The sequence below is a fragment of the Onychostruthus taczanowskii genome, unplaced genomic scaffold, assembly GCF_017590055.1.
Source record: "Onychostruthus taczanowskii isolate IOZ18803 unplaced genomic scaffold, ASM1759005v1 scaffold13, whole genome shotgun sequence".
Lineage (NCBI taxonomy): Eukaryota > Metazoa > Chordata > Aves > Passeriformes > Passeridae > Onychostruthus > Onychostruthus taczanowskii.
Window position 1 is genome coordinate 15,616,333 of NW_024498462.1, and position 18,013 is coordinate 15,634,345.

General features: G+C 57.3%; 1 protein-coding gene across 1 annotated transcript; it reads right to left on the bottom strand.

The window, feature by feature from the left end:
* Nucleotides 1-209: 209 nt before the first annotated feature.
* ZIC3 (Zic family member 3) lies at nt 210-2,699 on the bottom strand. The gene is made up of 3 exons (XM_041396613.1): nt 1,610-2,699; nt 817-980; nt 210-392 (listed from the first exon to the last, which is right to left on the bottom strand). The coding sequence occupies exons 1-3, from the start codon at nt 2,652-2,654 to the stop codon at nt 210-212; spliced, it is 1,392 nt and encodes a 463-aa protein (XP_041252547.1). The 5' UTR covers nt 2,655-2,699.
* Between the last annotated feature and the right edge of the window lie 15,314 nt (nt 2,700-18,013).

Sequence of the window (18,013 nt, forward strand, 5' to 3'; positions counted from 1 at the left end):
AACACCAAAAAAACCCCAGTAATAATTATAATATAATAATAAAAGACCCCCCTCCGCATTCCTGGCAGTTAAGTAGGTGTAGCCCTATGCGGTCGTCGGTGTGGAAACTCCATTTCCGTGGGAGCGAGCTGCAGTTGGCTTGGTTTGTCCTCTTTTTTTCCTCGTTCCCTATGCATTTGGTCCAGTCTGTGGCCGGGCAGCAGCTGCCTTCACACATACCACTCATTAAAATTGGGGGGCAGTCCAGGGTTATGGCCGGGGTTACTCTGCAGGGCGGCCGGCGGCGTTTTAGTGGAGTCCTTACTGCCGGCGGAGCCCACCGCAGGGGGGGTGGAGGACTCGTACCCCGAGCTGGCTGCAGGGGAAGAGTCCGAGCCCTGGGATTCGTGCACCTAAAACCAAGAGGCAGAGATGGGAGCGAGCTCGGGGCCTCCGCCACGCCGCTGGGCTGTTCCTCCGCGCAGGAGGGAGCAGCGGCTCGGCCCTGCCCGGCATCAGGCAGCCCGTGCCCGGCCGGCCGGCGAGCAGCGGCGCCCAACGCCTGCCGCGGCCCCCCGGCTGCAGCCACAGGCCAGGCCGCACTTGCACAGCCTCCCCGCACTGAGCCACGCTCCGCAACCCGGGCACAGCTTGCACCGGAGGCAGCACGGACAGAAACTACGCCATTTCCCCGGGCTGTGCTCCAGCCACGGCTCGGGCCGCGCTGGGAGCATGGAGCTCAGCTCTGCCCTGCTCCGCGGGAACGAGCCCTGAGCACACCAGCGACTGAGCATCACTGCTCAGGGAGGAGAGGGCTGGAGCACTGGGGTGATTTACCTTCATGTGTTTCCTAAGTGAGCTGGGGTGGGTGTAGGATTTGTCGCACACCTTGCAGATGTAGGGCTTGTCCGAGGTGTGGACGTGCATGTGTTTCTTCCTGTCACTGCTGTTGGCGAAGCGCCTGTCGCAGCCCTCAAACTCGCACTTGAAAGGCTTCTCACCTGTAAATTTAGAGAGGGTGAAGGAGGGCCGTTCCCCTCTCCATCGCCACCCGCCTCCTCCCAGGACAGCATCTGCCCTGCTCGCCCCACCTTATGGATGCACAAGCACCACAACAAATGAAGAAGGGGAAGATGGACAGCAAGATTTGTTACGTGTCGGATAAATTTGGGTCAGCCTTTATGACTTTTAACTCACCTCCCGCCAGGCCCACGCTGGGCTCCAGCAGGGAAGGCGGCTGGGCGAGCTTGGGAAAGGAGAAGACCCGAGATAAATTCAGCGGCTCGGACAGCTTTACAAGACCTACTCGAGGATACAAGCCAAAGTACGTTTGCTTCCAGCCTTCCCCCTCTCTTCCCTCCACCCATGCAGGAGGGCTGAAGGAAAGTCGGGGCTGCAAATAAAAATACTTTGACAAAAGTATCACCGATTTAATGAGAAGAGACGCCAATCAGGCCTAAAAATAAAAATAAAAAAGGAGCGGAAGTCACCGAAAATGAGATTTCATTAGCATTTCTATGGTTCCCTCCGCTCCGGAGGCAGCGCCGCGCCGGCGGCCGCGGGCCCAGCCCGTCCCCGCAGCCCCCCGAGCCCCGGTCCCGGGCGGGGAACGCACGCACACGGGCCTCACCTGTGTGCGTCCGCTTGTGAATCTTGAGGTTCTCGGAGCGGGCAAAGATCTTGCCGCAGCCCGGGAAGGGGCACGGGAAGGGCTTTTCCCCCGTGTGCACCCGAATGTGGTTCACCAGTTTGTATTTCGCCTTGAAGGACTTGCCTTCCCGCGGACACTCGTCCCAGTAGCAGATGTGGTTGTTCTGCTCCGGCCCCCCGACGTGCTCCATGGTGACATGGGTCACCAGCTCGTGCATGGTGCTGAAAGTCCTGTCGCAGCTCTTCTTAGGCCGGCTGAGCTGGCTCTCGTCGAGCCACTTGCAGGACAATTCTTGCTTGATGGGCTGGCGCATGTACCGAAAGAAAGCGCCGGGGCCGTGGTGGTGGTGGTGGTGGTGGTGGTGGGCCGCCACGTTCATGCCCATATTCATATTCATGTGGTTGTAGTTGTGGAACTGGGCGCCGGCGTAAGGGTCCGTGCGGGGGCTGGAGACGGCGCGGTAGGGATCCGGCCGCCCGAAGAGGTCCCCGCGCAGCCCCAGGTGCATCTGCCCGTTGTCCACATGCCCGTTGGGGGACGTGTGGCTCGGGCTCTGCTCGTGCAGCCCCGGGAACAGCAGGTAGCCCGGGGTGTCCGGGATGCCGCCGGGGCCGTGCAAGCCGCCGGGAGAGCCGCCGAAGAGCCCGTGCTGCGCTGTGCCGGAGGCGGCGTCCGCGATGCCGGAGCCGCGGTTGCGGAACAGAAAGTCGCGGGTGGAGTTGAAGGCGGCGGCCCCGCCGTAGGACGGCACCTGGCCGGCGTGGTGGTGGTGATGGTGGTGGTGGCCCAGGGCGCTGGCGTAGCCCGGCGCCTGCGGCGTGAACGCCGAGCTCTGCCCGGCGGCGAGGTCGTGCGGGGCCGCGTTCAGCTTGAAGGCGGCGGCGTGCGAAGAGTCCCCGAAGGGGCCCAGCCCCATGCCGCCGGCGGCGGCGTCGCGACCCGGCATCTCGTGGTGGCGGGGCGCCGCAAAGCCGCCCACCCCCAGCGCCGGGAACTGCGGCCCTCCGTCCAGCAGCATCGTCATGGGCGCGGGGCCGTCGGCGCGGCAGCAGCCTGCCCGCCGCCCCTCCTCCCGCCAGCCCGCCCCCAAAAAAGTACAAAACCACCCCAAAGTGCACCCCCACTCCGCCCCCCGCTGCGGGCAGGCGCGGTCCCGGCCGCGGGCGGGCAGCGAGGCGAGCACCCCCCGGCCGACACCAAAAGCAAAACAAAAGCAAAAAAAAACCCCAAAAAAAAACCCCTGTGTCCCACCGTATCCCGCGGGTCCCGCGTGTCCCGCATGTCCCGCGTGTCCCGCGTGTCCCGCTGTGTTCCGCGTGTCCCGCTGTGTCCCGCGTGTCCCGCGTGTCCCGCATGTCCCGCGTGTCCCGCGTGTCCCGCGTGTCCCGCATGTCCCGTGTGTCCCGCTGTGTCCCGCGTGTCCCGCTGTGTCCCACCGTATCCCGCGTGTCCCGCATGTCCCACCGTGTCCCGCGTATCCCGCGTGTCCCACCGTGTCCCGCGTGTCCCGCGTGTCCCAGCCCTGCCAGCCCGCCGAGCGCCCGGCACGCCGGCCCCAGCTGCCTCTTTCGTACTCCCGTTTATCCTTTTTCTTTCCTTTCCTTCCTTCCTTTCTTTTTCTTTCTTTCTTTCTTTCTTTCTTTCTTTCTTTCTTTCTTTCTTTCTTTTCTTTCTTTCTCTCTTTCTCTCTTTCTCATTTTTTCCTTCTTTATTCTCTATTTCTCTTTCTCGTTTTTTCCATCTTTCTTTCTCTCTCTTTTTTTTTTTAAATTTTTATTTTTTAAATTGTATTTTGCAAGGGAAACGTTCTGCCTTGGAACAATTATCAGTTGCAGACAGCGCTATAAATCCACTCATTTTCTGTTCTGGAAAGCATTTGCAAAGAACTATGGGGAGCAAGAGTGAAAATAAAAGGCAGAAAGAAAGATGGCTGTAATTGTAATATCCTGAGGTTTGCTGAGCCCCCAAGTCTGGCTATTGGGCAGGTCTCAGGCTCGCCGCCGGCTCTCTGCAGGAAACGTAAAATCTGATCAAGTTCAGAGACGCATTGAGAGCCTGCTTCAAGCAGCGCTTTATAACCGCGGCCCTTTCACATTCTTCCCCCCAATCAGCCCCGGGAAAGGCTTCGTCTTCTTTATTTTAAGGTTTGCAGGGAGCGAGTGGGAGGAAAAAAAAGCCACCGATATAAAATCTCCCCGAGAGATAACACCGGTACCCGTCAAACACTCAAATTTCCCAGGCCACAGCCGCCAAGAGCAGTCCCAAAGTTGGAAGGTGAGTCCGCCGCTGCCGTTGGTGCACGATCGCAGCAGAGCAGGAGGCGGGAGCGCGGGGACGCGCCCGGGGGGGCACCCACCGGGGACACCCACCGGGGACACCCACCGGGACACCCACGGGGGGCACCTACCGGGAACACCCACCGGGGCTCCCACCGGGGCTACCCACCGGGGCACCTACCGGGGACATCCACCGGGGACACCCACCGGGGATACCCACCGGGGACACCCACCGGTGGCACCCACGGGGGATACCCACCGGGGGCACCCACCGGTGGCACCCACCGGGGGCACCTACCGGGGGCACCCACCGGGGATACCCACCGGGGACACCTACCGGGGACACCCACCGGGACATCCACCGGGGGCACCCACCGGGGACACCCACCGGGGACACCCACCGGGACATCCACCGGGGACACCCACCGGGGATACGCACCGGGGGCACCCACCGGGGCACCCACCGGGGGCACCTACCGGGGACACCCATCGGGGACACCCACCGGCGACACCCACCGCGGGCACCTACCGGGGGCACCCACCGGGACACCCCCCGGGGCGGTCGGGGCCGCCTCTTCTGCTCCCCGCTGCCCCGCGGCTGTTCCGCGGGGGGCGAGCGCGCCGGCGGCACCGCACCCGTTCCCGCACCCGTTCCCGCAGCCCTTCCCGCAGCCGTTCCCGCAGCCCTTCCCGCAGCCGTTCCCGCAGCCGTTCCCGCGGCTCGGCCGGCAGCCCGGGCTCGGGAAGCCGGGGCAGGGCCGGGGGTACCCGGTCACAAGGCTGCGGCCCCGGGGGCGGCGGGGCGAGGCCCGCACCCCTCCTGCTCCGCCGAGGCTCTCCCCGCCTGCCTCCGGAGCGCTGCGGCGGGGACATTAATTGCCTCCCGCACGTGTAGGGTTTTCTCGACAACAACCAACCCCACAATAAAAATTAAAGAGAGAGAGAGAGGAGGAAAAAAAAAAAGAGAGAGAGAGAGATAAGATAGTTCCTTTAATTCAATTATTCCCGTCAGCTGAGCGTCGGGGAGGGCAGCGCCTCTGAAGTCGCCGACCTGGAGCGACCGAGGGCGGCTGACCCCTGCTTGTGCAGAGGCCTCGCGTGTGGCATTGTGTCCCCGCTGGGCGGGACGCGCCGGCCGGGCCGGTGGCGGTGGCCGTGCCCGCCCAGGTGCCCACGCCACGCGGGGCCGCGGCTGCCCCGAGCGGGCGGCGTGGGTGCGCGCTGGAAAACCCTCCGGCTCGGAGGGAAGGAGCGAGTGTGGCTCCACGGCGGCAGAAGCTTTAAAAAAAAAGTAAATTTAAGTTGTTTTTCGCCTAAAAAAAATATCGCCGCGTCGGCAACGGCGCGACAACGGGGCTTCGAGAAAAACATCCCGAGGGCTTGGGACTGGGGAGAAAAACAAAGCGATCGTAGCTTTGGACGAGGACTCCCCGTTTCGGGACGGTTTGGTGGCCGCAGCCTGCCTAGCAGCTGTGTGCTTGCGGATCGGGCTACATCAATTAACCTATAAATCTCTTTTTATGCGTTTCGCACTTCTACTCTGCCAACTTTGCCTGGGAGTGTTCAGCCGGCAGCATCCGCACTGGCGTTCTATCATTATTTACACCCCATCGCTTCCTGATTGGAATTTGCCAATTCGGGGAGCAAAAAGTGTATAAAACGAGGTGGGGGTTTTTTGTTTTTGTTTTTAAGGCATTGTCCGTATAGCCTATGATTGTTTTTCCCTTGCTGAGCTTTCGGAATATATGTGTGTATATATATAAATATATAAAATATATTTTGTACTTTATCAGTAATTCAGTAATTTCAATTTTTATTCAGCGGTGTTTCTGGCCAAACTCAATTCATTTTCCAGAAGTCGGGGTACCTCTCCTCTCTTCCATTTAAAATCTATCTCAGTTGTAAACGTGAAAACAACAGCAACCGGAAAAGAAGTCTCCAGGCTCCCTTTTCCCTCCGTGCTCCCGACGCGAGGGGAAGGCGGAGAAAGACCCCCCCTTGCTTTACGTCAAGAACAAATATTGTGCAGCTCTCCCACCTTTTTGTTTTGTTTTGTTTTGTTTTGTCCTTTTGCGTGTTTTTGGAACTTAAGAGCTACACAAAAGTAAGACCCCCTGGAAAGCGTTGCGGGTCCCTCCGTGCCCAGAGCCCCCTGCCAGGCTTCCCGCGGTGCTGCGCTGGCCCGGGACCCCCGGGCTGCAGGCTGCCCCGGCCCGGGGAGCCTCGCCGGGGAGAGAACGCGCGGGCCGGGCCCCGGCGAGGAGGAAACCGCGGTGCCCCGCGGGTGCCCGCTGGTACCGGCAGATTTGCGGCGGGGCAGGGGCAGGTGAAGCTTCAGCAACGGCCCCAGGAGTGGCAGGTCCGTGGCTCCGTGGATTCCCCTCGTCCCTTACACCGAGGATGCGAGGAAAAGGCAGAACAAACCCGCGATAACAGCAACAAAAGTCTCCTCGCGCTGAGCTGCGAGCCGGCGGCGAGGGGAATATTCCATCCGCCCTAAAGAGCTTTTAAACCGCGCTGTATCGCGGTTAAATGAATATCCTTAACAAGCGTAAAGACAAGTAGTTTTTCTCCTGCCATAAACATATTGCATCTCAGATGTAATTATATGCAAACCAGGAGCGAACGAGACATTTCCATTGTAGCTGTCACTCAGCGGAGGGGGAAGCACATGTACATTTGAACTTCAGAGATCCGGGCTGGAGTAAACAGGTCTGAACTTCGGCAAGGGGAGGGGGCGAGGAATATCAAAGGCCAGACGGAGGCAGGCAGAAAGACTGGAGTGGCGAGGAAACGTGGGTGCCAGCGGGCTGCATCCTGCGCCCCGGGGAGCCGGGCCGGCACCGGCACTGGCAGCCTCGCCCGCGCACCTCGCCCGAGCGTTTGTTGCTCGTTTTGTGGTGATGGGGAGAAGTTTCCCCCCTAAAATGAAGATCACCGTTTAGCTGCGTGGGAAATATGCATCGGGCTCGGAAGCCGAGAGGGAAAACCACGAGGACCGGTTCAAGTGCTGCAGAATAAATTGTGTCCTGTCACCCAAATGGGGCCGAGGCAAACCTGGGAGTAGGGAACATCGGGTGTCGCAGCCCTGCGGGGAGCTGGGGCGGCTCCCTGCGCCCTGGGGTGCCCACGCAGCGGAGTCACCCTGGAAGGGGAAGACACCCACTCCTCATGTCCCCCAGCCCCTAGCGCTGCCTAAGCCGTCAGAAGGACGAACAGGGCAGACCCTCGGCACCCCGGCCCGGCCCAGAGCACCCGCACCCTCCGGCCGCCCCCTTGAGAACCCCCCACGCCTCCGAGGAGCAGAGAGGGTGGGGGAAGCGGCGAATATCTCAATCAGCGAGGAGGTGACCTGTGACCCGAAGGGTGGCTCTATTGTCCCGCTGTTGCGGGGGACACAGACTTTAGGCAGCCTTTCTGCGTGACTGAGCCCTGAGGGGCAACCGCAAGCCCAGGGCTCCGGGGAGGCATCCCGGCCTCGGGAGCCGCCGGGCCGGCATCAGCTGCCGGGCAGAGCTGCCCCTTTCACCCCGGCTGTTTCCGAGCCCGCACCCGGAATACGCGGCCCCTCCTGCCCTGGGCCTTTCTCCGGGAGCCGGCGAGGCTGGGCAGACCCTCCCCGCCCACTGGCGAGCGCCGGTGGGACGGAGAGGCCCCGACGGCTGACCCTGGTCGTGCTGAGCTGGCGTTGGACGTGCAGAAATTCTCCGAGGAGCCGATGGGGATGAAGCGAGAGGAAGAACAAGGAGGGGCTGTCCCGGGAGCAGCCCCGGCCCAGCTCTGCTGCCAGCCGGCCCCGGGCGCGGGGCGGCGCTGCGGAGCGGAGCGGAGCGGCCCCGACGGCCCCGCGACCCCCGCGCACCGACCGGCCCCAACCCTGCCCCGTCGGGGGAGGATGCGGGCAGGCAGGCATGGAGCTCTGTCCCGGTACCAGCCCCGCTCCCGCGTTCCCGGGCACACCCGTCTCTCCCGGGGCCTCACAGCAGGTGTAAACACCGGCAACAAACCGGCTCCCCGGGGGCGAATGGCCCCGTTTGAACCGGCACCCCCGGGGCTCTAAAGAGCGGTCTCTAGCTGCCGAGGGTCAGCCCCAGGAGGCTGCCCCAGGAGCTCCGGGAAGCAGATTCCAGCCATCCTGGGTACCCTCCTCAGCCTGCTGCGGGTCCCCGAGGCGGCTGCGGGGACAGCCCGGGGTGTGCCGGGGCTCGAGCGCTCTTCTCGTTGCCGGGAGTCCCAGGGGAGAAAGTGAGCCTTCCTCTGGCTTCCAGCTCTTCCCCCCCAGCACTGGGCACAGCCGCGGCCCGGAGCTGCAGGGTCGGCAGCGGGAGTCACCGCTCCCCGCGGCCCCGGGCCGGGATCTGCCGCCTGCCCGGGGCAGAGCGGGTCAGTGCTCAGGCGGAGCAGGGATCTGGGGGCCGCAGGTGGGCCCGACACCGGGGGTCGGGTCACGGGCTCAAGCATCAGCTCCGCGCACCGGCGGGCACACCGGCAGCGGGCACCGAGGGTGTCTCCCGCAGCCCGCATTCCATTAACACGGGGACAGGATTTCGCCAGCCCCGATGATGTGTTGGAACTAGGTGTTGAACGATTTAAAGTATTTTAGACAATTAAAACGACGATTTTTCACTGCTCGTCTTTCGCCCTCCTCTCTCCGGCCGCATCGCCCAGAGACTCTTCCCCACCGCCCGGGGGTTTTCCCCAAGGTGTCGGGGAAAGAACCAAGCTCCCCTTCCCTCCCTGGCCCGGGACACATCCCCGACGGTCCCCTTGGGTGATCTGCTCATCCTTTTTTCTCTTGTGTTCTTTTCCTCCCCGGACAGGCGGTGCCCCCGCACGGCTGTGGGTCTGACCCGCTCCTCCCTTCGCCCCTGCCCCGTTTCACCAACGAGGGCAGCGCTCCAGCGGCCCCTCCAGCCCGCAGCCCCGACGGGCTCCGGCCGCCCGGGCACCGTGGGTCAGCGGGCGCTGGGCGGCCGTGGCGCCCGGGCGGAACCGGGCTCAGCCCTCGCTCGCTTCCCTCGGTTAAATAGCCCTGCAGTGGGAGCCGCTTTCACCGGCAGAACCCGCTGGAAGCTGTGGGGCCAAGGATGGTGAATCACAGCCGTGCGGAGTGGGGCGAGGGCTTCTGCCCCAGTGCTCCCCCTGCGCGGCTCCGGGCTGGCACCGCCGTGCTTCGGGCTCATCCCCCGCCTGTGTCCGCGGGCTTCGGGGACAGCCAGCTCTATTCCTGCTGCCGATATCCCCACACAGACCGCCCCTCGGCTCTGACTGCCTCCCTTGTGTGTTTTGGCTATGGAACACCCCCAGGCCCGCTCTGCGGGACTCCGGGCTCTGGGGACAGCGACGGCCCCCGCGGTTCGATTAACCCGCCTGTAAACGATGTGCCTGCCACGGGGGGAAAGAGTCGAAGCCTTTTAAAGGACTTCTATTCCCCCACCCGGAGAATCAGTTCCGTAAGGAGAACCTTGGGCAGAGGCGGGGGAGACGCGGTGGAAAAGGCACGGCAAGGGATGGAGCCCGGAGCGGGCAGGGCCGGCGGGAGGGAGGGCACGCGGCAACCTGGGCTTCGATGAGGACCGCACCAAAATTAAAATTAAAAAAAAAAAAAAAAAAAGGAAAAAAAAAAAAAAAAAGATCGAGAGAGAAACCAAGATAAATCCAAAACGCAAGCAAGCAGACGGAAAGCCCCATCGCAGCCCTTCGGCTGCGGCTCCCAGATGAAGGCAGCTCTGTGCCCTCGTTGCGTTTCCACTCTCCCGGGTGAGCGCTGCGGGCAGGCTGCGGGCACGGCTGCCCGCGACACTCCACATCCTCTCAAGTTTTCAAAGCCAGGAAACAGCCATTTCCCGCTACCCTCGCCCGTTCCCCAATAGCTTTCAAGGAGTCCACGTTTATTTAAAAAACTCTTCTGAGAGCCGTAGTAAATTGAGTTTGCTTGTAGCTACAAAGGAGAAAGTTAAGCATTTGTCTATGTTGTTGTATAGGCAGCCAGTTGTTTTAATTAAAGGGTGGGGATCCGTGATATATACACCAGATAAAAGCAAATGCACAGAATAAACTAATTAAAACATTGTGTTTGGAACACATTTTATTTCTTTTTTTGATCTTAGTTGTGTTTTAAAGAAATGTCAGCGCACTATAAAGCAACCTTATTTCCCTTATAGTGTGCGGCGCTTTTCAAAGGCTAGTGTGATATATTTTAGAAAAGAAATCCCGCTGTGAAAGCTTGCGTGTCTTCTCTTTACCAAACTAAGCTCTTGTCAATCATGCCAAGGCATAACCAATCACCAAGTCCCTTTTTGGAAAGCAGCTCATCCCGCTGTGCTTTTATATATCACACCGCAGCATGTTTAGATGCATTTTTACTATCACTTCAGGAGCGGTGACTGATGAGAGCGCAGTTACAGTACCGGCTCCCCCAAACGCCGGAGTTATTAACAATTTGCCTGGCTATTGTGTGCGTGTCTTTCTCTCCCTCCTCCCTTTTTCCTGTCTCACGTTGCCTCTATTTGTCACGGACACGAGGACGCAGGGAATATCGGGGCCGGGGGCGGTGGCGGGGTCGGTTTCCGAGGTGCCCATCACCTGCCTGGGAAGGGGTGTCAGGAGGTTTCGTGGCTGCCAGCCGCTGCTCGGGGCTCTCCCCAGAGCACTGCGAAAAAAATCAGGACGCCCCACCTTGCAGCGTGCTCGACCTTTCCGCGGCCGGCTGAGGAGAGCCCCGGTGCGAAGTGCCCGGGCCCCGGAGCGGCTGTCCCCCGGGGACCGGGACCGGCAGCGCACGGCGAGCAGTGCCGGGACATGAGCCACGCCGACCCGGGTCGCGACAGTACCGCCGGTATTCCCTCTCTCCTGTAACGCGGAGCCCCGGAGTCGTTGCAGGGGCGCCGCTTTTGCCTCTTGATCCCAACAGCAAGTGAGGAAAAAAATAGACATTTCTTCTTTTTGCTAAATTTCTAGACCCTAATTGAAGACAAGCGGCAAATGGTTTTTATTAAAACCCGCCTCCAGTTCCGGGCGTTTCCAGACAAACTGTGCAAACCTCTGGCATCGCGCACGTACAGGCACATCCAATATTTCTCTGTTCAGTGATATATCAATATCATCTGGTTTTGTATCTCTTTCCAGGCTCAAATTTCAGGGACTCGGTTGTGCACAGATCACTCCGGCGGGTCCTTTGATGCGACCATGTCAGAGACCACAGAAAGGGGAGTCGGGAGGGACGGCCATCCCCGACGCCCCTCCGCCTTCCAAGGCGACCTGAGCATAAAGACTGACGATGCTCAACGTATTTACAGAGATCCCCCACCTTCCTCCATCATTTTATCTCACAAGATTTCGCACCGCTCGTTTGCGGGAAAGGACTGCACCTTCTCCCCGCACTTTGGGTCTCCCCATGGTCATTGCGCGGGTTTGGCTGTACCGGGAGACAAGAAATTATTTTGTCATTTGTCTTAAAAACGGGGCAGATGCCGGCATTTATTTATATTTTATTTCTCGTTTAAATCTGAGGCGGCAGCGGCTGCTGCATCACATCCACCCTGAAAAGAGAATTACAGGTGAAAATGGACCCGTGGCTTACTGGTGCGGGGGAAAAATTAAATATATATTATGTATATTTTATATTCTTTCAATACCTGCCACTTCGATGCCGGGAGCCACCCCATGCCCTCCCACTTGCCCTGCAGGATGAAGCTGTCGGGATCCGCGCTGTCGCTCCGCATCGTGGGCAGCCCCTGCGCCCACCCCGCTCCCCCGCAGCAGGGCCGGAGAACCCCATAACCCCGGAGTCGCCCCATCCCAGCACCCGGAACGGCGCTTGGTGGAAGTGGGGGCGAGCAGGGAATGCTGCCGGCAATGCCACAGCCCTTCCTCATCCCGCAAAGGATGAGGCTTCCAGCCTCACCCGTCGTGTCGTGTTCCCTCCTCCATACGAGCAGTAATTAGCATTTTTCTTTTTTAATTTCCTCCGCATCAGGCAGAGGAAAGGTCTCCTTTTTTTTGTCCTGCATTTCCGCCTTCCCCCAAAGTCTGTCTCGCTGACCCTCCTCAAAAGCGATGCTTTGAGCGGGTCTCAGCCCTTCCGGCCACCGAGTCGGGTCCTGAGGTGGGACCACGCAGAGCCCCGCACATGCCAGAGCTGCTGTTGCGTTTCTGGGAGGCTCACACTGCTCCTCCCTCCCCAAATCTCTGCCAGGGGGACTCTGTGCCCTTCATCCAGCTGCCAGAGGGCAGGATTGGAGCCGGGGCTCCCCGGGGGTTCGGGCAGGAGCCACGCTGAGAGGAGGGGGCTGCAGGGGCAGGGGCTTCCCAGCTGGAGGCCAGTTTTTGGGGACAGGAGGCCACCCGGGTGGGCACGTGTCCCAGGCACTCTCACCCCTCTAGGACCCCAAAGGCCCTGGAAGTGAAGGGCAGTGCACGGATGTGGCTCTGGGCAGGCTGGGGGCAGCTCCCCACACCGAGGAGCACCCCGCTGCTGTGCCAGCCTGAGCCCCAGCACAGACCCTGCTGTCACACGCCTTGAATCAGCAATATTGCCATCGCTGCCACCCCCGGGGCCAGCACACGCCTGACAGAGGTGCTTTGCCTCCCAGGGCAGCAGCTCTCCCAGGGCTTTGTTGGCAGAAGGAGAAGGGACCCCGTGGCAAAAGCACCTGATGGAATTGCAGCAAAAGAGATACAGGTGCAGGTGCCATGAAAGCTTTAGCATTACCTGCACAAGCCTGCCAAAGAAGTTGTTATTGGGTCTCCAATACTGAAAAGATTCACTTTAAAACAGTTTTCAAATATTGCTGTTTCAAAAAGCTTGATCCCTCCCCCCTCCATAGCCTTGCATTTCCTGAGCCTTCACAGGGCAGAGATACACTTACTTGCTTTACCTGGCTTTTCTTCTCTAAAAGAATTAATTTAGCAAATTTTTTTTTAAAAAAAAGCAACGACCAAAAGAACACCTAAAACTCAAAGATAAAAATAAGCATGCAAAACTAACCCAAGATGTGTCAAGAAATAACACAAGATAACCTTCAGCCCAAAGATCCAAGCAGTAGGCACAACACTAAAATGAACCTCCTCAAATTCAGAGGGAAAAAATAAAATCCAGCTCATAGTCAGAACTAGAAAACCTTAGAAATTACCCTTTCAACAGCTCCCTCCCATGCTGCCAGGAGGGCACTGAACAAGTGTCCTTTGCTACTGCTGTGACCCCCTTCCTGCAGCATGCAAGGTGAGAGGTGGCCAAGTGGGAGACAGAGTGCACTGGGGTGGGCGCCCCCATGGGTGTCCCTTGGGTGTCCCCTGGGTGTCCCCTGGGTGTCCTCTGGGTCTCCCCTGGGTGTCCCCTGGGTGTCCCCATGGGTGTCCCTTGGGTGCCCCCTGGGTGTCCCTTGGGTGTCCCCTGGGTGTCCCCTGGGTGTCCTCTGGGTCTCCCCTGGGTGTCCCCTGGGTGTCCCCCTGGGTGTCCCCATGGGTGTCCCTTGGGTGTCCCCTGGGTGTCCCCTGGATGCCCCCCTGGGTGCCCCCCTGGGTGTCCCCTGGATGCCCCCCTGGGTGTCCCCCTGGGTGTCCCCTGGGTGCCCCCCTGGGTGTCCCCCTGGGTCTCCCCTGGGTGTCCCCTGGGTGTCCCCCTGGGTGTCCCCCTGGGTGTCCCCTGGGTGTCCCCCCAGCTGTGCAAAGTGCAGGATGCTCACCCTAGACAGGGACACATCACATCACATTTGTGCTTCTGCCGTGCTTCACTTCCCAACAGCAGCAGAAGTATTGATTCCCCTAAAAGGTAGGATTTGGGCAGTAAGGTCTTTAGCTCATTTTTCCACATGAAAAGTTTTCCATCTTTCTCCTAGTGCCAGGTTTGGGGAGAGAAGCAGCTCACAGCACGGCAGCTTTCCCAGCCCAGGAACGCACTCTCCCCATCTGCACGAGTTACCTGCAGGCACCCAGAGCTCCCCAAACAGCACAGGCAGCTGCTCCAGCAGGGAAACTTTCACCAGGAGGCACACAAAACAGCCCAAAAGCAAAGCTTAAATACTTTTGAAAAAAATCTCTGTGTCAAATACTTCAGAGCAAACCTGATGATGCAAGTGCAGCAAAACCAGTGGACTGGAGTTGCGCTGGAAGTGCAGCTGTGCCTTTGCTGTTCCAACCAGCAGCACTCAGAAAATGCTGCACTTTCCTGCTGTACACAGCCATCCCCTGCAACACTCATCCCACCAGTTCCAAGCCCAGGCTTCATTTACTCAAGCCAGTGATGCCCCTCACGTGCTGGCAGCTGGGGCAGCGCCGAGGTGCTGTGCAGGCGTGAAGTGCAAACGTGGGAGCAGCGTGGGCCTGGTTTGGCTGCTCCCACCCAGGCTGGGGGTCAGAGCTTAAACAAGAGTAAATCCCCCAACCCCACACTGCCATCGAGCTGGCATGATTTGTGCCCGTTGGCTTTAATGAGGATTCAGCTGGAGGAAAGCAGGCAAAACATCGGACTGGTATCTGGAGAGATAGAAACAGGATTTCTACCTTTACACTGGAAATTATATCTACTTGAAATTATATCCAGTTTCAAATTTTGAATTTTCAATACATTCATGTTAGATTGCCTTCAAAAGTGTAGATTTTTTTTTGCTGGAAATCATTTTACATGCACTTTTAGTGTGAAAATAGGAAACCAAAACCTTCCAAGTTTGTCCGCCTGGGACAGCGTGTCAAGGAACAGCGTACAAATGGCCATGCTGGATTTCTTTTTCATGGGGTGAAAATTAATTTGGGGTCCTCAAATCCTCATCAGGAAGATAATAATGTTTAACTGGAGTGCATGGCCTGAGCTCTCCAGCCACTCCCAACTTTTGCTGATACTGGTGGCAATTAGATGTATAAACACCTTTGGAAACAGGGTTCTGGGGCCCGGAGGATGAAGCTGAGTGTGCTTTCAGCCTCCCTAAATCCCAGGCAAGAAGGAATTTTTTGGAGGTGCAAATGTTGGCATTATTTAGCCGATATTTTACAGATGCTGTTGTATTGTTCTGATATGTTCCTTCATAAATTCTGCATCATTTTGTATTTTTTATTGAACTCCAGAGAGCAGACAGAAAGATTATTTGGGTTGGAAAGTTTTCAGGGTATGAAAGCAAATTATACTCACAGCAACTGTGGTACCGCTATAATAATATATATAATTATAATAATTTCCACCTTGAGAATTAGGAGCTGCATAAAACAGCAGCAAAAAAAATTGGTGTTCAGAATAGAAACTTGGCACCAAGTTCTTTCTGCAGCTGCTGCAAAACTGCACACAAATCTCACCACAGGACCAGTGCTATTGTTTTTAACGGATTACATTTTATTAGATTTTTGAAGAGTGTTCACATCATAAAATACATGCAGGAAGTACTGCGTATGTAAAACACAGCCACATTAATTATGAAAGCTAGTAAATGAATCATACATTACTGCAAATATATTATGCATTGCTTACATCTCTTTGCCGTGGCATGTTTGCATGATAGAAATAGAAACTAGAAAGGAAAGTCAGTAGAAAAAAAATGAGAGAAAAATAACATCAGTTGAGGAGGCAAGAAGAAAGAGGAAAAACACAGAGGGAAGATGTGATAGCAGCATGACCTTATTTTTATATGAAGTCAGACTAATGACCCTTGTGATGTTTGAGTACCTGGGCACTGCAAACCTGTGAGCCAGGGAACTCACAGGGTGACTTCTCTGACAAAGATATGGGTGATTTTGATAAGAGAATCAAATGGCCTATCTCACACAGCATTGCTAGGGCTCGTGTATTTCTCTCTATCTTTCACACAAACATGTGCCTGGTTACAGATTTTAGCAAAGAGTTAGTGCTGTATTGTATATGAGGAATGAATGAGGAATGGCTTTTTATGATGATGACTTATTTCCTGCCAAATTTGCTTTAAGAAACCACTTCAGTTCCATGCACAAGACTTCATGTTGCTTTGATTTATTACCCAGGATATAAATGGGGAGCTGTCTGGTTATAGAGGAATTCAGAGCAAAATTAAATTTTTCTCCTATAGGAATAGCACAACTATTTCATGCAGCCAAAACACATTATCTTGTCTGTAAAACTCTCACTGTATGTTCGGATATATTAGATGGGGAGGAGATGCACACCATGAGTCTGCCGAGATAATGTACACTCGGCTCAACTTGCAGCCAAATCACGATGTGCTGTGTGGATACATCTCAAAAACTGCAGAGCAGGCCCCTCAAATATGGGAAAACACAAAGCCCCGAGCTTCCCCGAGGGAAGGGAAGGGAAGGGAAGGGAGCTGCCCGCAGAGCCAAGGCTGGCCAGCCCAGCTCGCTTTCTCTCCCGAGCCGAAGGTGTTTCCCGAGCTGGCTGTGCCGTGGTTCGCGGAGCCCTGCCCGCCCTCCTCCTCCTCCTCTGCTCCGTCCCTCGCTGTCCGCTCCCGGCCGGGCTCGTGTGTCCTCTGGGGCAAGCTGCGAGAGGAGCACAGCGTTCAGTCAGCACGGGGTTAAAACCACCCCCGGCTCTGCCCCGGCAGCGCGGTCCCGTCTCACAGTGCCATCCCAAACCCAACTTTCACTCCATTTTAAGGCCTTTGCTGCAGGCTCAATCTGGCACGCACACGTTCTGCGGAAAGCGCTGCTCCATCCTCTGCTCCGGGGTACCACGGCACCGCAGGGATGAGGGGCTGGGCTGGGCTGAGCCGGGCTGGGCTGGGCCGGGCCGGGCTGGGCTGGGCTGGGCTGGGCTGCCTGAGCGGTCCGGAGAAGGGCAGGGAGCTGGGGAAGGCTCTGCAGCACAAGCCTGGTGAGAAGCAGCTGAGGGAGCTGGGGATGATCCACCAAAAACCTGGTGAGAAGTGGCTGAGGGAGCTGGGGATGTTCCACTAAAAACCTGGTGAGAAGCGGCTGAGGGAGCTGGGGATGTTCCACCAAAAGCCTGGTGAGAAGCGGCTGAGGGAGCTGGGGGTGATCCACCAAAAACCTGGTGAGAAGTGGCTGAGGGAGCTGGGGATGTTCCACTAAAAACCTGGTGAGAAGCGGCTCAGGGAGCTGGGGATGTTCTACCTGAACAAAAAGAGGCTCAGCAGGGACCTTATCACTCTCCATAAGTACCTGACAGGAGGTTGTATCCTGATGGGGGTCGATCTCTTCTCCCAGGCATCAAGTGACAGGATGAGAGGAAATGCATCAAACTGTGCCAGAGGAGTTTTAGACTAGATATTAGGAAAAATTTCTTCACTGCAAGAGTTCTCAATCCCTGTCACAGGCTGCCAATAGCAGTGGTGGAACTGCCATTCCTGCAGGTATTTAAAAGACCTTGTGACACCTGGGGACATGATGTAGTGGTGGACTTGGCAGTGCTGGCTTAACTGCTGGATTTGATGATTTTAGGAAGATTTTGCAACCAAAATAATTCTATGGCTCTGTTAAACCTGACTCAAGTCTTTCACTTTTGTCATATATTAAAAGGGCATTTCCATTCAACAACTCATGCTAACAAACCCCATGGAGAAGGCAGCTGATTTTTACCAGAGAAAAATCTTGGAAAGAAGGAAACTTGAAAAAGGGAGTTGGGGATGAGTTAACCCAAGGAGGAGGAGTGCCCAGAGCAGCCACAAGGCCAGGCCCTTGCTGCTGGTGGCCTTTCTGATAACTGCAGTCGAAGAGCTCTGTTCAATAACCTGTTTCATGTAGCCCAGTGACCAGGACTGTTCTGGCACCTCTGATACACAAATAGTTCTGAGAAACATTCAGGGTCTGGTGTCTGTTCATATTGCCCTCCATGTCTGAATAGCCAAAAAAGCTAGTTGTGCTTTCATTTGGGGGTTAGATCTCACATGGCATCTCTGAGATAAGGGAAAACACTGGCTGGAAGGGACCTCTGGAGGCCTTGAGTTCAGCCCCCACCAAAGGCAGGGCTAATGTCGAGGTCAAATCATAATAAGCTTTTTACACTACACAACCGTGATGGAATTACATTGATCTCCTGCTCCCCAGGTGACTTTGGTGAGATCTCCAGCATTAAATTCTGGGACCTGATGGACTCTGCAGAACACCCCTCTTTCTCAAGATGTAAATCTGTCCTGATTACCATGGTCAGCTAGAGAAATCCACCTGGCAG

Bases quoted from the DNA above. Each gene is read 5' to 3' on its own strand.
- ZIC3 (XM_041396613.1), bottom strand. From the start codon at position 2,654: ATGACGATGCTGCTGGACGGAGGGCCGCAGTTCCCGGCGCTGGGGGTG. The intron at 981-1,609 runs GTGAGGCCCGTG...CTAAATTTACAG, and splicing joins TCACAAGCGGACGCACACAG to GTGAGAAGCCTTTCAAGTGC. The intron at 393-816 runs GTAAATCACCCC...TCTTGGTTTTAG, and splicing joins CACTTAGGAAACACATGAAG to GTGCACGAATCCCAGGGCTC.